The sequence below is a fragment of the Loxodonta africana genome, chromosome 21 (genome assembly GCF_030014295.1).
Source record: "Loxodonta africana isolate mLoxAfr1 chromosome 21, mLoxAfr1.hap2, whole genome shotgun sequence".
Taxonomy (NCBI): Eukaryota; Metazoa; Chordata; class Mammalia; order Proboscidea; family Elephantidae; genus Loxodonta; species Loxodonta africana.
Genome location: NC_087362.1, coordinates 22,885,712 through 22,902,241, shown reverse-complemented (window position 1 = coordinate 22,902,241; position 16,530 = coordinate 22,885,712). Strand labels below are relative to the sequence as shown.

At 38.9% G+C, this 16,530-nt stretch overlaps 1 protein-coding gene across 3 annotated transcripts; it reads right to left on the bottom strand.

The window, feature by feature from the left end:
• Positions 1-946: 946 nt before the first annotated feature.
• Positions 947-14,843, bottom strand: MSMO1 (methylsterol monooxygenase 1). Of its 3 annotated transcripts, XM_023554964.2 has the most exons (7): positions 14,713-14,781; positions 11,029-11,083; positions 10,110-10,395; positions 6,434-6,582; positions 5,001-5,127; positions 4,022-4,176; positions 947-2,116 (listed from the first exon to the last, which is right to left on the bottom strand). In XM_023554964.2, the coding sequence occupies exons 3-7, from the start codon at positions 10,362-10,364 to the stop codon at positions 1,921-1,923; spliced, it is 882 nt and encodes a 293-aa protein (XP_023410732.1). In that variant the 5' UTR covers positions 10,365-10,395; positions 11,029-11,083; positions 14,713-14,781; the 3' UTR covers positions 947-1,920. The 3 variants fall into 3 exon arrangements, with proteins under 3 accessions (XP_023410732.1, XP_003415842.1, XP_023410733.1); XM_003415794.4 differs by lacking the exon at positions 11,029-11,083 and having other exon boundaries at positions 14,713-14,843; XM_023554965.2 differs by lacking the exons at positions 10,110-10,395; positions 11,029-11,083 and having other exon boundaries at positions 14,713-14,797.
• Positions 14,844-16,530: the final 1,687 nt, after the last annotated feature.

The following is a 16,530-nucleotide window of genomic DNA, read 5'->3' as shown; positions in this document are numbered from 1 at the left end:
CCCTGTGATCTTGAGCACCTTAATCCCTCTCAGCCTTCAACTATGAAACGGAGAAATGGCATGTCATATACGTCAGCGAGATTACACGACAGCATGCACTGAGAGCCCGTGACAGAGTAATTGCCTGCCCTGTGTTAACTAGCACGAAGAGTGCATGCGAATGTACCAAATTGTTAGCACATGTTTAGCTGAGTGTCCAGCAGCTGTCACTCTCTACCTAAGTGCTGAATACCAGTACCAATTGCTATGGAGTAGACTCTGACTCAGGGTGACCCCATGTGCGTCAAAATAGAACTGCGCTCTATAGGGTTTTAACAAGCTGATTTTTTGGGGGGAAAGTAGACTGCCAGGCCTTTCTTCTGAGAATCCTCTGTGTGGAGTCGAACCTTCAACCTTTCACTTAACAGCCGAGCTTGTTAACAGTTTGTGCCACTTCAGATGTCTCTGCATTCCATGATTAGGGAGTGAAAGGTAGAAGATAAAAGATTGGAGCCCACACTGAGGTGCCTTGAAAGACAGGCTTGGCAATACACTTCCAAAAAATCAGCCACTAAAAACCCTCTGAAGCAAAGTTCTACTCTTGACCTACATGAGGTCACCATGAGTTGGAATACTAATTATCAACTCCTGATTTGAGTTAGAATTTAGATACTTGAGATTAATCAGCCCTAGAAATGTTTAGCTCAGTATTTTCATCTGTGCAGAAAACAAATTTCCTGTGGAGTGAAAAGAGCTGCTCGTATCTTCTCCTTTATCACGTCAATGGACTTTCTCACAATAGGCAGCCTACTAATTACATTTGAAACTTCCAGGAACCAATTTAGCAAATGAAATAGTTTTAAAGCAGGAATATTCCTTTTACTATAAAACAATAATTTCATGATTTCTGTAATTTTTCATATAAAAAATAAAATGAAAGGTATGCTGCTCAAAAATGGAAACGAGATGAGACAAAAATCACATTTATTTCATAGCTCAAAGTGCAAATACAGCAAGTCAGTTCATAAAATTACAAGATACAGATTTAAGTACAATGAAAACTTCAAATACAAAAATGAAAGTGTAATAGCAGAAATAAAGCTCCTCGAGTTTTAGAAAATTCAAGTAACTGTGAGAACCTTTAGTCTAAAATATTCCACTTACACCAGTTCAAAAAAGCTCTAATTTACAGACGCCAGTAGTGCGCTGAATCAAAAAGAACTCCCCAAAGAAAGGGAGAATTACCTCAAATGGTCAGCTCCAGGCTACAGCAAAGTCTTCAGTACAGCTTCAGTTGCTCACTGTATTAGTCTCTGTGGTTCAACCCATGATATTTTGATCCTTAGGCAAATTCAACAAAGTGTGTAAAGTTCAGTATGAGGCCAACACCACAATGAAGAGCCTTCTGAAACGGGCACTACATTTTTAAAAGAATTAAAGACCAGTTTCAACTTCTGACCTATGGCATTAAACCAGACCCACTGCCATCGAATTGATAATGACTCATAATTACCCTATAGGACAGAGTAGAACTGCCCCATGAGGTTTCCAAGGCTGTAATCTCTACGGAAGCAGATTGCCACGTCTTTCTCAGCTGGTAGGTTTGAACTGCCGACCTTTCAGGTAGTAGCCGAGCGCTTAACCATGGGGCCAGCTGATAGATTAATACTTCTTCCAGTACTTAAAACCTTTTTTTAAGGTTAACAAAATGGCATTTTAAGATTTCCTTATAAAAACCATATTTAAATGTACATTTTATTTGTACATAAATGGGACTTGTGTGTAAAGTAGAAAAAGTACCCACTAGGAAGATAAAGGTTGTTAACGTTCTTTTTATCACTATGTAGCCAACACACGCGCTTATTTCTGCTCCCAGAAGCAATGTTACTACTAGTTTCAATCCCGAAAAACGTGTATCTTCAAGAAGGTTTACAGAGAGGGTTACTCAGTCTTTTTCTCCAATTTCTTCATCTTTTCAGTGTAGGCATTAAACTGAGAGTCTGTTCCAAAAATTCTATCCCACCATGTAAAAGTTGAAGCATAGTTTCCAATGAAGTTCATGTGGTGGAAATCATGATGCCGTGAACCAGCGTAGAAAGGGATGAGGTTTAAAGGGTTGAGAGGAATATCATAACCACTGAAATAAAGTGGTAAAGATCATTAAGGAAATAAATATATCTCAAATAGGTGACATTTTCATTGATAAGCACCTACTGATTAATCCAAGTAGCACTCTACTTTGCAAGTCATTTTATTTCTGTTATGTTTACAAAAGACATAACAAGATTAAACATATCATGATTGATTAGAATATGAGTTTGCTTTCTATAGCTGGCAGAAAAGAGTCACATTTGGAGTATTTTCCTTTATTTCTGACTAAAAAATATCTAACATCTGATATCCAGTGATGCCTGCACAATAGCAGTGTGAATCACCCCAAACTTTCCCTCCTTTTGGTGAGGTGAGGGAGGGAGAAAAAGAATGAAAAATGGAATGAAAGGTAGAAGGAAAAGGAGAGTTTAATAAGTTAGTTACAATTCATCTGTAGAATATTCTCTGCCTAAGATGAGAAGGGAAACCCTGGTGGCGTAGTGGTTAAGTGCTATGGCTGCTAACCAAAGGGTCAGCAGTTTGAATCCGCCAGGCGCTCCTTGGAAACTCTATGGGGGCAGTTCTACTCTGAGTCGGAATTGACTCGATGGCACTAGGTTTGGTTTTTTTTTGGTAAGATGAGAAGCATTAATCTTGCTACTTTAGTGGTTTAAAATAATTCTTAGAATATGCCTTCAGGCATAAGCCCCAAGTCAGATGCCATGAGCATTTAATAATTTTAAAATAATAAAAAAATTAGGCTATTAGGCATTTAAAATGTCATTATATATAAATAATGTACCACAAAATATCTTCCAGTAGACAGACAAGAAGCATCTGAAATATGTACATATTACCAGTGAGTGTTTTTGTCATTAATAAAGAAAATTGCAGGGCAGAAGATATGAGAAATATTCTTCTTCAGTGAAGGCTCAACATTTCCATATTTTTTTCAAGTAAGAGACAGCTTTAGATTCATTAAAGAAGGATAACGGAATTGCTAATCTTGAATTCTGGTATTTAACCAAATTTTTAAGAAATGACAAAAATATTTTTATTTGAACATTAATCTTTCAGGGAAGGCCTTTCTAAAGGAGGCATGAAACCTAGAAGCCATAAAGGAAACGACTGACAGATTTGACTACATGAAAACTAAAAATGTTAGTACCATGAAGAAACCATCGAGAGTTAAAATTCAAATGATAGGGTGAAAATACTTACAACATATACATAAAACAAACAAAGCTTATACAACCATTAGGAAAAAGACATATAACCTAATGAAAAACAGGCAAAGGACATAAAGGGGTAATTTAAAGAAGAAAAAGTAATATTGGTCAATAAACATACAAATAAATGGTTAGCCTCACTAATCACTGAGTAAATGGAGATGTAAAAACTGAAAGCTCTTTTTGTCCTATTATTGACAAACATCTACAAGTGTGTAATACCTAGGTTTGGAAGGATGCTGGGAAAGGGAAAACATTCTCATGGTAGAAGTGCAAGTAGAAGGAACCCTTTGAGAGGGTAGTCTGGCAGGAACTATCAAAATTTTATTTGCCCAAATGACGCAAAAATATATTCTCTTGCTATAGGGTCACTACGAGTTGGAACTGACTCGATGGCACTCAACAACAACTGCAGCAGTATAAAAACGGTAACAGGATAGATAGGGCAAAAGTCTACTTGTATTATAAAAATATCTGTATTACTTGAACTTTATCCAATGATTAAACCCATTGTCATCGAGTCAATTCTGACTCATAGTGACCCTAAAGGACAGAGTAGAACTGCCCCCATAGGAGTGCCTGGTGGATTCGAACTGCTGACCTTTTGGTTAGCAGCCGTAGCTCCTAACCACTATGCCACCAGGGTTTCCAACAATTAGTATCTTTTTGAAAATAAAGATATTTTATGATACCTAATCACCTGACTAGCAACCATAACTCACCTATGGACATCAATAGTTTCTATCAAACGAACGGTCACCCATGCCCAAAGAAGAATTACGTGATCACATAAAAGCACGATTCCTATAAAAAATCCAGTTCCAAGAATCAGGGTTTCCAGAGGATGTGCGTATTCAGCTTCCATCCCAAATGGAGCCTAAAACAAATAGGTGAGAATTCCTTAATACATTCAAACTTACTTATGCATACAATTTTATAAAATATTTTCTTCCTACATGTAATAGTATATCTAGCCATACATACATAAAAATAGTAATTCTTAATAAAAATAGCCTTTCATATACACCAACATGGAACAGCATAAGGATGCTGTTAATAAAAGCTTAATAACTCTCTGTGATGGTTTAAATAAGAAATTTAACAATTGACTTGAATTCTGATTTTGATCTTTGCCAATGAATTTGCTCTAAGAAGAAAAGGCTGCTTGATTTAGTGTTAGTACACCAGGTAATCAGGATCAACGCAGAAAATTCTGACACAGCCCATTTGTCAAGGCCAAGTCAAAGCAGTTCAAATAAAATCTAAAATCACCACTTTTAGCACCAGTCAGTAATGCAGTGAAAATGTGTGAAACATAAGCTGGTAACTGTTTTAGAACTTTCACCATTAAAGGGTGGTTGATTTAGGGCCCTTCTGAATGACTGAGGCATCACTGCAGCTGCTATCAAATTGTCAGATATCCAGCTGTGTGTGTCAGGATACTACTGTGGCCAAAGAAACGAGAAAACTGAACGATTTCATGTAATTTTTTGTTTTTCAGTTCTCAATTTACTACGAAATTTAGACACTAAAGAAAAGCTATAGAACTGGGTTGTCTGTGCATATGTGTTATGTTGCTAGTAATCATGCCAAAGGAGAAAGAAAAACATCACTAACTATTTTTAAAAATGCTTACACAGTAAAAATAATGACATTTTATGTCTAATAAAAAAAAATGTATTAAGTACAATTCTAACATACCTGAAACTCATGATGAATTTTATGAATATATTTATATATTCTTTTGTGGTGTAAGAGTCTGTGCAGGAAATAGTGCCAGGTATCCTCAATCACGGCACAGCCAAAGCATCTTAGCAGAAGCATGTACCTTTAAGGTGAAAATACAGTAATGAGAATGAAATAATTTCTACATAAACAATTCAAACTCTTACGTGACATCACGGCTTGAGAAACTACATAAAACAAAATACCCACACTTATCAGCCTGAACTAACTGCATATATCGATCAACTTTTTCTCAAAACTACTAGATGCAAGATGGCTACATTGATACAAACTGAAGGGCACAGACCGAACATAACACCAATTCTAATTCACTTGGACACAAATTCACAGGTATGAAATCAGAGTTAAGAAACAAAATTGAAAACTTACAGGAAAAAAATAATATTGATAAAGGGCTTGAACTAAGATTAATAAATAGTAAAATCCTTTTTCCACCAAAGTGAAAGACATAACTTAAGTGCTATAGGTAAAAAATTATTTTCTATACAAATGCACACATACCTAGAAATTCTATTATATGCTGAATATATATTACATAGGAAAAATATGTATTTATAAATTGGTATGTCTATACTCAGGTAATATCAGGTACAGAGAGCTGAATACAAATATTACTTGATTACAAATACTTGCACTCGGATAACATATATTTGTGTTTATATAACCCACTGCCCACTGCCGTCAAGTTGATTCCGACTTATAGTGACCCTGCAGGACAGAGTAGAACTGCCCCCATTATAGGCACAATTTTTATATTCTCTCATTTCTTTCATTCATTTTAGACTTTAATGTTTTTCCTCACTATCTTTTTATACCAGTTATCTTCGGTTCAATATAAGCATGCTATGTGTATGTCATGGTGTAAAGGACGCTATGGAAACTTTCGATCCTAAAAACTGTCCTTCCAATAAAATATTACATTTTACAAAGAAAGACATAAAAATGGTAATACTTTTAGTTTCTACTATGGTTTACCTATGCGTGTTTTATTTATTTCCAAAGTTTAGATCAAACAGAACTTAATCAAATTAAAAAGAAATATACATTATGTATATTTTAATTGGAGTCCCTGGGTGAAACAAACAGTTAAGATTGCCAGTGTTAACTGAAAGGCTGGTGGTTCATGTCCACCCAGAGGTACCTTGGAAGAAAGACTTGCAATCTACTTCAGAAAAAGCAGCCATTGAAAACCCTATGGAGCACGGTTCTACTCTGACACATGTGGGGCTGCCATGAGTTGGGTCAGCTTAACTTGATGGCAACTGGTCATTGGTTTACTGTCACTGTTATCGTAACTGGTTATGGTAATAACCAATTGGTTACTGTTTATATTTTAATTGAGCAATAAACTACGATTGAGTATAAAAACCAAATTTTAATGTACATACCATCTTGGCATTTTTTCCCAGTCATAAGGAATATTGAAAAACTCTGTGAAATAATAGGTTCCGCAAATCAAAGGCAGCTGGATACAAAAGTGATTAAACAGAAGCACTTTAAAACATTTCCACTGATTTTCCAATGACTCTGGTTTATCCTGTGGAGAGAAATCAAAAATTTTAATGTTAACCTCTGCTATCAGTAGTTTAGCTTGACAATTAGAAGTGGATTCCTGATTTTTATTTAATGTTTATATGGGATTATAATTTTATGTTACTCTAAGGCCCAGGAATCACAACCACCTTCTCTTCTAAATTCTTGACAACTCTTGTGACTACTTTAACAAGGTGAAGAAACTTAATAGACAAACCCAAGCATAAAGACTTTTCATATAAACCAAAGAAGTACTACAGAATCAATAACCCTCCAATCTTTGCTGCCCACAGATCGTTCACATCTTTTACTGTAAGTTTTAGAGAAGAAAGAATGTGTGATGGTAAGATTAGACTTAGGCCCCCCTCAGCTACTGAAGGAGCCGTACACACTAACATGGGAAGCCTTTATTACAGAGGTAAACAGATGCTTCTGGTCATTTTGTGACACTCATTCCAAGAAAGTACAGGCAAATCCTGGGTTATGAATGAGATTTGTTCCTAACTCTTTCTTTAAGATGAATTTGTAGGTAAGTCAGAACAGGTACATGTGGTTCTTATTCACCATCAGCTAGTCAAATGTTTGTCTTAATATATACTATATATTTTACCCTTCAATGCGTATGAAAGACTTAAGAAACACTTCCAAACCAAGCAGTATTTTCATGAGTGTCACAAAGTAGTGCCTGCATTTGTTATTACCAACCATTGTACTTAACTCAAATTTCTAATATCAGAGGCTTAAACGCAGTCTGTTCTTAAGCACGAGTTGTTTGTAAGCTGGAAGTTCGTAACCCAAGGATTGCCTATAAGTGCATTTTTGTTCATATACAGCGACAGGATTATAAATTCTCGGGCTGAGGAACTTCAGAGACGTGTCCTGTGATTCCAAAAGGTGAGCTACTGCCTAGAGATGATCGACTTCACAGATCAATGTCAGAATGTGAAAAGTGAGACCAATGTGGTGAAGTGTTCATAAAACCTCACCGGAATGCTGATTTGCTTAGCAAGCCATATAATAAAACTAAATTTGTTCAACTTATAGGGCTATACTTAGACTTTTTTGGTGATGGGAAAATAAAAAAGTGCTTTTTAAAATTCAGAATGCTGCCAAATCAATTTTTTAACTGAACCACAACATCCAAATGTGGAATGTGCATCAACAGAGGCCCAAAGAGGTCCACCACCTTGCCCAGGATCACACTGGCAGTTCTTAGCAGAACTTGGTCTAACTAAAATCTAGGTCTCTAGACCCAGTTTGATTTTTGAAATGAAGAATTATTTTTCCTGACAGGAATAGGAAAACATTGAACTTGGAATCAATCTGGAGGCTCAGGTTCCAACCCCAAGGCCACCACTAAGCCGTTAACTAGCTCTGTGATGAGTATAACTCAGTTTCCTGGGCAATAACATGAGGGGTTTAGACAAGATATTTATAATTGTCCTTCTACTTCTGTTTCGAGTATTATCTGAGGCCTCTCCTCCAGACCTCCAGTCTGTGATTGGGAACAAAATAAACTGAAGACTCAGGCTTGAGCTAACGAAGGCACTGTTTCCTACAGAAACTCCTGGCTAGACCTGATACCCACGCAGCTACAGAATTATCATGGAAAGTAACCAACTATAGATAGTAAAATCGTAGTATACTGTTTGAAGTATACATAAATTAGTTAAAGACAGCGAATAATAAAAAAGTCACACCTAAATATATTTTACTTCTTTATACATAACTGGGTTCTGACATGAAGGAATCCCTTTATTAAGGTCATCAACTTCTAAATCCCTTTACATTGTGAAAACTTGTACTGATTTACCACCACAGTTTATTTCAGTATCAAAAAAACTCAAAGTATGGACTTTAAGGTCGTGAAGCTCAAAAGATATGCTGAGCATAGACTTAAATACATACTACACAGCTTTTCAATCTCTGATGCTTCTGATATCAGATTTTAAACAACCAGTTGTAACCAACTAGCATACTGTTTTCGCCTTTCTTTTGCCGCATTTTATTTTAAAGCCACTCACATACTCTTAATGAAACAAGGTCGTCCCCCCTCTGACCAATGAGGCCTCTGCAGCACGGAACGCCCATAAGCACAGGGAAGAAGGGAAAGGACATTTCTGTCTACCTTGTCATGTAACCAGTCAGCCCTATACATAAACAACAGGTGACACCTGGCCGCCTAAAGACACATTAGAAATTAGACATCCAAACTGAACTGTTTTTTGTAGCAGGCCTTTTCATAAAAATCATTTTTGGAACTTCAGTGTCCTTAATTTAGAGTGACAAGAGACTCTCCTTTGGGACACCACTCTTTTTATTCCTTCCTCTTGAGAGTCCACATCACCTCGCCTCCTGGACCATCCCTGTAGAGGCTCGGTGTCAGCACTTGCTTAAAGTGAGACTCACTGGGAGAGGCTGTGAAGCTGACAGACTGACAGGAGGGCCTGTGCGCGCTGACTGGCCCCCGGATGTTTCCTCAGTGAGTGCAAATTACTTTCCAGTGATGAACGCTCTTGATATGCCTACTTTCTAGCAACACTTGGAGCCCCTGAGTTTTAGTTTGGCATGAATTTTTAGAAAGGTAAACAGGAAGCATTTGAAATATCATGGGTTTACCAAATGCTGAGAAATAATAAATGAATTCTGATGCTTTCCTGGAAATCATGTCAAGCTCATTAGCATACACACTAGCAGAGTTTGCTGTGTTCCCTATGTTTATAATCGAGAAGGGGCATTTTGTATACCTCAACACTTGTCATATACATACTGGGCTCCTGAGAAATATTTAGTGCATTGAATCAAATACCTAGGAACTAGGAGCATCACCTCCTTATTAGGGACGACATGACTGCTGCACAACTACCCACCATATATTTAGGGGGAAAACACAACTTTCATAACCCTGGTCAGGGTCTTATTGTATTAACATATACTTAGCTTTGCTAGGATACCAGGGGATTGGGTAAACTGTAATAATACCCACAGATTCCCATTTTTTTTCCTTCTAGCTAGGTTAAAGACTAAAATTTATGAACCCAAGTTAGATAGCTATCTTATCTACTTTAAGTCCAATTTAACAAACTATTCTGAGACATTATCAATGGTGATATAGGGTTGTGCTGTCCAATGCAGTAGCCACTAGCAAACCACACCTTGTAAACATTTTATATATGGCTAGTCTGAATTGAGATGGAATGTAAGAGTCACACACACACACATACTAGATTTCAAAGACTTAAGATGAGAATAATAATGTAAAATATATCTTGAAGAAAAAAACTTTAAAACCAACCAAACTCATTGCTGTTGAGTTGATTCTGACTCATAGTGACCCTACAGGACAGAGTAGAACTGCCTCATAGGGATTCTAAGGAGTGCCTCGTGGATTCGAACTGCCAATCTTTTGGTTTGCAGCCATAGTTCTTAACCAATACACCACCAGAGATCTCTCAAAACAAAGTTATATTCCATTTAAACATATTCAACAACACTAATGATAATATTCCTTTTAAAGTCCATGGCACTCACCTTCTGAATTTTGTACTTTTTCATGTAAGGTATAAATTGAAACAAAAATCCAGGTAAACAGAACAGGAAATAAAGAGCCTCATGAACTATGAGGGACCCCCATGTCGCAATCTGGAACTTTGTGTAATTATTCAACATATAATTCCAAGCATTTTTAAATGGTTCTTGCAGGGGATTCTCTGGTAGGAGTGAATCTACGTACTCCACAGCCAAGGATGCTGAACTAAAGATGCTGACATTTTCATTTGCTGCCATTTTCCAAATCTCTGTGGGCAGCCTTAAAATTCTGTAAAAATAAATAAATAAGGTAAAAATGACATTTCAATAGTTAAAAAAGAATGTAGCTTCTGATAATTTTAAAAATAACAACTACTAGAGGAGTACCAATTTTTCAGATCCCAAATGTGATTAAAACAAAAAATCATAGATGTCATCACCTCCATTTCTGGATCTTGATTTAAAAGCCACATATACTTTTAAAAGCATTATCTACAAGAATGACGGTGGATAATGAATTTTGAATTTAAAGGGACTTTAAGTGTGGTTTCCATGGAAGAAACTTCTAATTTCAATGAATACTAATTGAGTTTAAAAGTGTCATTTAAAACCACAAGAACCTATAAGGAAAAAATGCCAAACTTGCTATATAAGAATTAAGTACTTCTACCTGGGGAATAAAAAGACAGCCATAAACAAAATAAAAATTCAAATGACAAACTAGGAAAATATGTCAAAGGGCTTATGAAAAAAAGGCTACACAGTGTGCTTTAGAGAAAACGGACAAAATCCCAATAAAAAAACAACAAAGGTCATTCACAGACAGTTCACAGATAAATAAATGCAAATGCTCACTAAACAAGTAAGAAACTCAACTTCACAGAACAAGGAAATGCAGCCTAAAAGAGGAATTTCTTTTTACCTGAGTAGCAAATCTTTGAAAGTTTAGCAATGCCCAATATCCAGTACTGGTATGGCTGTGGGGAGAAAGGCTTCATCACACATTGCTGATGGGGGATAAAATTACATAACGGGGAAAATTCACAACTAACAATGAATGACCCAGTAATTTCCTCTCAAGTGTACAAAGACGCATGCTAAGACTAAAGGAGGCATTGTTTGTAACAGCAAAAATAAAGAGAAGGAAAGAAAAACAAAACCTAAATAGGCAAGCCCAACAACAAGGGAGGAAATTAGGGAAAGTCCTTCCATATAAATAATGATACAGCCATTTAAAAGAATGTGAAAAATGTATGTTCTACATATAAAGATGTCTAAGATACAGTGTTAAGTGCAATAGCAAGTTGTAGAATAATATGTAAAGCAACAGCCCCACTTATGTTTTTATGAAAGGATATTTTATTTATGCACTTACAGGCACAGGCATGTACAGACACATACTGAAACTGAAAAAGAAAAAAAAATGGAGGGATAAAAAGGGAACAATTTAGAGCGGTGACCCCTAGGAAGAGATTAAGAGGTGTGTGTTTGTGTATGTGTGTAGGACGAGGGTTATGGAGGACAGGAGAAAAATTTCACTTTCTATTTTATACCATCTGTACCATTTTAATTTTTTTTAACAAGCATGTTTTAGCAACATATTAAATAAACTTAATAGTCTACAAATTAAAAAAAACACAAATAATGTCACCTCTCAAAAATGTTCAGTGCTGTATCTAATTTATGAATTATGATGGACCACTCTAAAAATAAATATTTCAAAGCCTCAGGGAGTCCTCGATAGTGCTTAAAATGCACCTTTCCCCTCTATCCCCCTACTGACCCCCATCCCATTCCTCAGAGAGGATGCTGGGAAGCTTAGCCAACTTCCTCAGGTCTCTGGATTAACTTTGCATCCTTATTCATCTGTCCCACTCATTCTGAAATGACTTACATAAGGAGGCTATAGTTTTACATCACATGACACTCCACCCTCAAGATCTCCCTTTGTTCATTTATCCTCTCCTCTAAGACTGATGTCTCCCATATCTGGCCTTACCTCATCAATATATCGTCCTTCGCTTATCTTTTCTCACTTTCATCTTTCCCTCTTCACAAGCCTATCCCTTCAAGTCTAAAAATGCACTCGAATTTTCATTTCTTAAGAAAAGCTTCCCTAATCTTTATTACCTCTCCCCCCAACCCCATCCCATTTCTCTTTCTTTGAACCAGCCAGCTTCTGTCTCAAAGGACAGATCTACACAAAGTCTCTAACTGCGTAACTCCCAACCACACAACTCACTGCAACTGCAATTGGGTTTCTATTCCCAACACTGCAATGAATTTAGTATTACTAAAATCACCAAGGATCACCTGCCAAATAAAAAAAAAAATTCTCTCCGCTTATTTTACTTCACTCATCTGCAAGATTTGACACTTCTCTTCTTCAAATGTTCTCCTTCCTTGGTTCTTGAAATTCACATGTATTCACTCCAACATTTATTTAATTTGTGCTTACTACCACCACTGCACTGTCTGCTACCCTCACCCCTGACTTCACAGAACATAAACTCTAATGAGGAATATAAAGTAACCAAACCAAAAGTATGTGATAAAAGCACTAAAGGGAGAATTACAGAGTGCAAAAGGAGCTCTGGTGGCACAGTGGTTAAGAGTTATGGCTGCTAAACAAAAGGTCTGCAGTTCAAATCCACCAGCTGCTCCTTGGAAACCCTATAGAGCAGGTGTACTCTGTCCTCTGAGGTCAGTCCGAATCGGCTCGATGGCATGGGGTTTTATGAGAACACAGGAGCCCTGAAGGCGCAGTGGTTAAGAGCTCAGCTGCTAACCAAAAGGCAGGCAGCTCAAATTCATCAGCTGCTTGGAAACCGTATAGGGCAGTTCTACTCTATCCTATAGGGTCGCTATGAGTTGGAATTGACTTGAAGGCAACAGGTTTTGGTTTCTGGATGAGAACACAGTGGGCTAGGAAGAAGTTTCTAGAGGATGCTATCTAAACAGAGACCTGAAGCAAGAGGGAGAGGTGATCAGATTAAAAAGAGGTAAAGTAGGATTTGTGATGTTAGGACGGCTATGGTAATTGTTTCACCTAAAGGATGAGCAGGTCCAAAAACTCAACCAGGAGATAAGAAAGGATACAGCACTTTATGATTCTGTATGTCTGTGGTATAGACCTGGAGAAGACTGGAGAAATGAGGCTAGAAAGTTTCTTATCTGTGCCCTCCTTACTCCCCTCTAACTATTCCAGATTTCCTTGAGTGATCTTAACCACTTTTCTGTTTTAAAAATATGCTGATGTGTCTCCATCTCTATTTCTAACCCTCTCCCTTAAGCTCCAGATTCTGATTATCCAGCAGTCTACTGGCCTTCTCCAATTAGACGGCTCAGAGGCACGTCAAACTCAACATGTCCAAACGATTGAAAAACTGCTCCTCTCAATCCCTGTCCTAATAATTTCTGCCTTCTTTAGTTCCTAACTTGTTGAACTGCATCATCATCTACTTGGTCATCTCAGGCAGAATGTTCTGAAATGTTAAAAAGAATGAGCCGCCCTCCCCCACTCCGTCCCCTATCTCTGCTTCCTCCATTAGAAGCCTTCAAACTCTCACATAACTTAGAGATGTTTCATTTAATTGAGATGCAGGAGCTTGGTCTCCATACACAAGGGAAAAAGGGGATAGAGAGTTGCCAACTGAACAAAGTCAAAAATAGGAATTAAAGAGAAAAGCAGAGGAGGGGAAAAAAAACAAAAACTCTCCCAAAAGTGACTTTTCGTTTTCTCTGTTGTGGGCAGCCTAACAGACTGGGAGCTATCAAAGAAGTCTGGACAACCTGCTCTGGCTAAGCTGATCCTCAGAAATAAGAACTGTAGTTATTTGTGGATTCCCTTTGTGTACTGTCTGCCAGTGTCTGTCCTTTGACATTTTATCTTAGGTAGTCCAGATTGCACACGTTCCCTCACCTGCATTAGTCGCCCTGCCTCCAAGATTGTATTTCTCAAAACGTACCTCTAGAAAACCACCAAAAAACGATTTTTTTTTTTTTTTGGTTACCTCTAGGAAGCAATGCCTGTCTATCTAAACAGCAGAGTTAACCCCCTTCTTCAGACCCCAAAGTCCACGGCAGTGTTTCCCCTGAGGATAAAGACGAAGCTCCTCCCTGATTCCCGAGACGCCCAGCCAGAGTTCCCCTCGCCTCTCGTCAGCTTGCACTTCACATTCTCATGATATTAGACCGCTCACTGTTCCTGCTGCTTCGTTTATCTCTGCCAATGAAAACATCTTTCCCTCACCGGTAACGTCCTTCTACCCAACTCCTATCCATCCTGCAGCAACCTTCTCTCAGAGGTCCTCCCCAACCCCACTCCCCGAAACGCACATAGCAAATGACGTTATCTCCCCTGTAGTAATTTTGTTTTTGTAAAACTTTCACCATTCTATCACTGTGCTGTGCCCGTCTTCTAATATACCTCTTCTCCCCATGAGTGTAAACTCTTAAAGGGTCCTATTTCGTCACTTAAGCGTTTTAGCCCTTTTCATCCGTTTCTTTCTCATCTAGCATGCCTCCCTCCCACCCGCCGAGCACAGGCTCCGAACCCTCCCGCTTCCCTCTTCCTCGCGCACAGACACTTGCCCGGCCGCCTCACCTGGACTTTTTCGTGGGGACTGACAGCCACCGGCACCTGAATTTTGTCAGGTGCTTTGACCTTAAAACCTGCTTTTCCGTGCTGGTGGGTGGAGCCGAGTTAGGCGAGCAGGCTTCTCCTGCCCTTATTGGCCTACGAGGACGTTGGCCCCGGCCTTACGGCACTGTGATTGGTCTAAGCTGTTGCCCTCAACGTGTGACTCGAACCTCTGACGGCCTCTCCCATTGGCTCCGCGAATGGAGTGAGGATAGTGAGACCCCGGCGCACAGCCAATGGCCGACGCTGTAGGGCTCCTGGAGGCGGGGAAGCGCCAGGGCGAGGACGGCGTGAGGAGGCGGACCCTGTCGTCAGCCCTGCGCCAAGGGCGAACAGTCGCCATGGCAACTGCACTTTCTGGTAAGGGACCTGCTCGCGCCCGCGCTGCCTGGGGAAGTGAGTAGTAAGTAGCACGGTGGAGTCCAGGATTACTCTAAGATGTGACCTCCGTGGCCCCCACTTAGCTAAAACCTGGGATGAAAATAGTGTCAATGAGTTTTGAAATGTTTTTTTCTGTGTTTATAGGCGGCCACCTCTGTCTGGTTTATCCTGGATTTACATCATTCTGAAGGCTACCTTTGCTCCCCGAGCCCTAGTGTCTTTTAATAAACCCCTGTATATGGAAGTTGGAGGATTGCAAATGCAATGTAACCCCGGCAACAACCCAGAGAAGCACTCGCTATTATTCCTTTGGTAGAGGAGGAAGCGAAGCTCAGGGAAATTTAGAAAATGATACCATTGTTAAAATTAAATAACTTCACAGAAGCTTGGACAGAGCTCCAAGACTTTTGGGTGCCTTTATCATTAAATCAAAAACACAAAAACCAAACCCTTTGCCGTCCAGACGATCCCGACTCACAGCGATGCTTGTAACCAAACTTCATTGATCCCTGAAGAATTCTCTTCTTATTCTCCCAAGAACCTTGGTCACTTTGAAGTAACAGATGGTAGATAAAAAAAATTTTTTTTTTTTAAGATATTTAACCTAAAAGTTTCTTTTTTCCAAAACCTTCATCTCTAGGATTTTATGTATTGCGTGCCCTTTGTTTTTCTTCACCACTGTATAACCTTTGAAGAACAACTGTACATTTTTTAAAAAAATTTTATCGTGCTTTAAGTGAAAGTTTACAAATCAAGTCAGTCTCTCACACAAAAGGTACACCTTGCTACCCTGACCCTTGCTAAAAAAAAAAAAAAAAAAAAATTATTCTCTCCCCCTAATGAGAGAGCCTACTCCCTCCCTCATGTCCATTTCCCCAGCTTCTAACCCCCTCTACCTTCTCATCTCCCCTCCAGGCAGGAGATGGCAACATAGTCTCAAGTGTCCACCTGATCCAAGAAGCTCACTTCTTACCAGCATCCCTCCATCCCATTGTCCAGTCCAATCCCTGTCTGAAGAGTTGGTTTTGGGAATGGTTCCTCTCCTGAGCCAACAGCAGGTCTGGGGGCCATGACCACCAGGGTCCTTCTAGTCTCAGTCAGACCATTAAGTCTGGTCTTTTTATGAGAACTTGGGGTCTGCATCCCACTGCTCTGCTGCTCCCTCAGGGGTTCTCTGTGGTGTTCCCTGTCAGGGCAGTCATTGGTTGTAGCTGGACACCATCTAGTTCTTCTGGTCTCAGGCTGATGTAGTTTCTGGTTTATGTGGCCCTTACTGTCTCTTGGGCTTGTAATTACCTTGTGTCCTTGGTGTTCTTCATTATCCTTTGGTCCAGATGGGTTGAGACCAACTGATGCATCTTAGATGGCTGCTGGCTAGCGTTTAAGACCCCAGACGCCACT

Coding starts and splice junctions, on each gene's coding strand:
- MSMO1 (XM_003415794.4), bottom strand. CDS start 10,364: ATGGCAGCAAATGAAAATGTCAGCATCTTTAGTTCAGCATCCTTGGCT. Junction 6,583..10,109: donor AAAAGTACAAAATTCAGAAG/GTGAGTGCCATG, acceptor TTCTCTCCACAG/GATAAACCAGAGTCATTGGA. Junction 2,117..4,021: donor GAAACTATTGATGTCCATAG/GTGAGTTATGGT, acceptor ACTTTATTTCAG/TGGTTATGATATTCCTCTCA.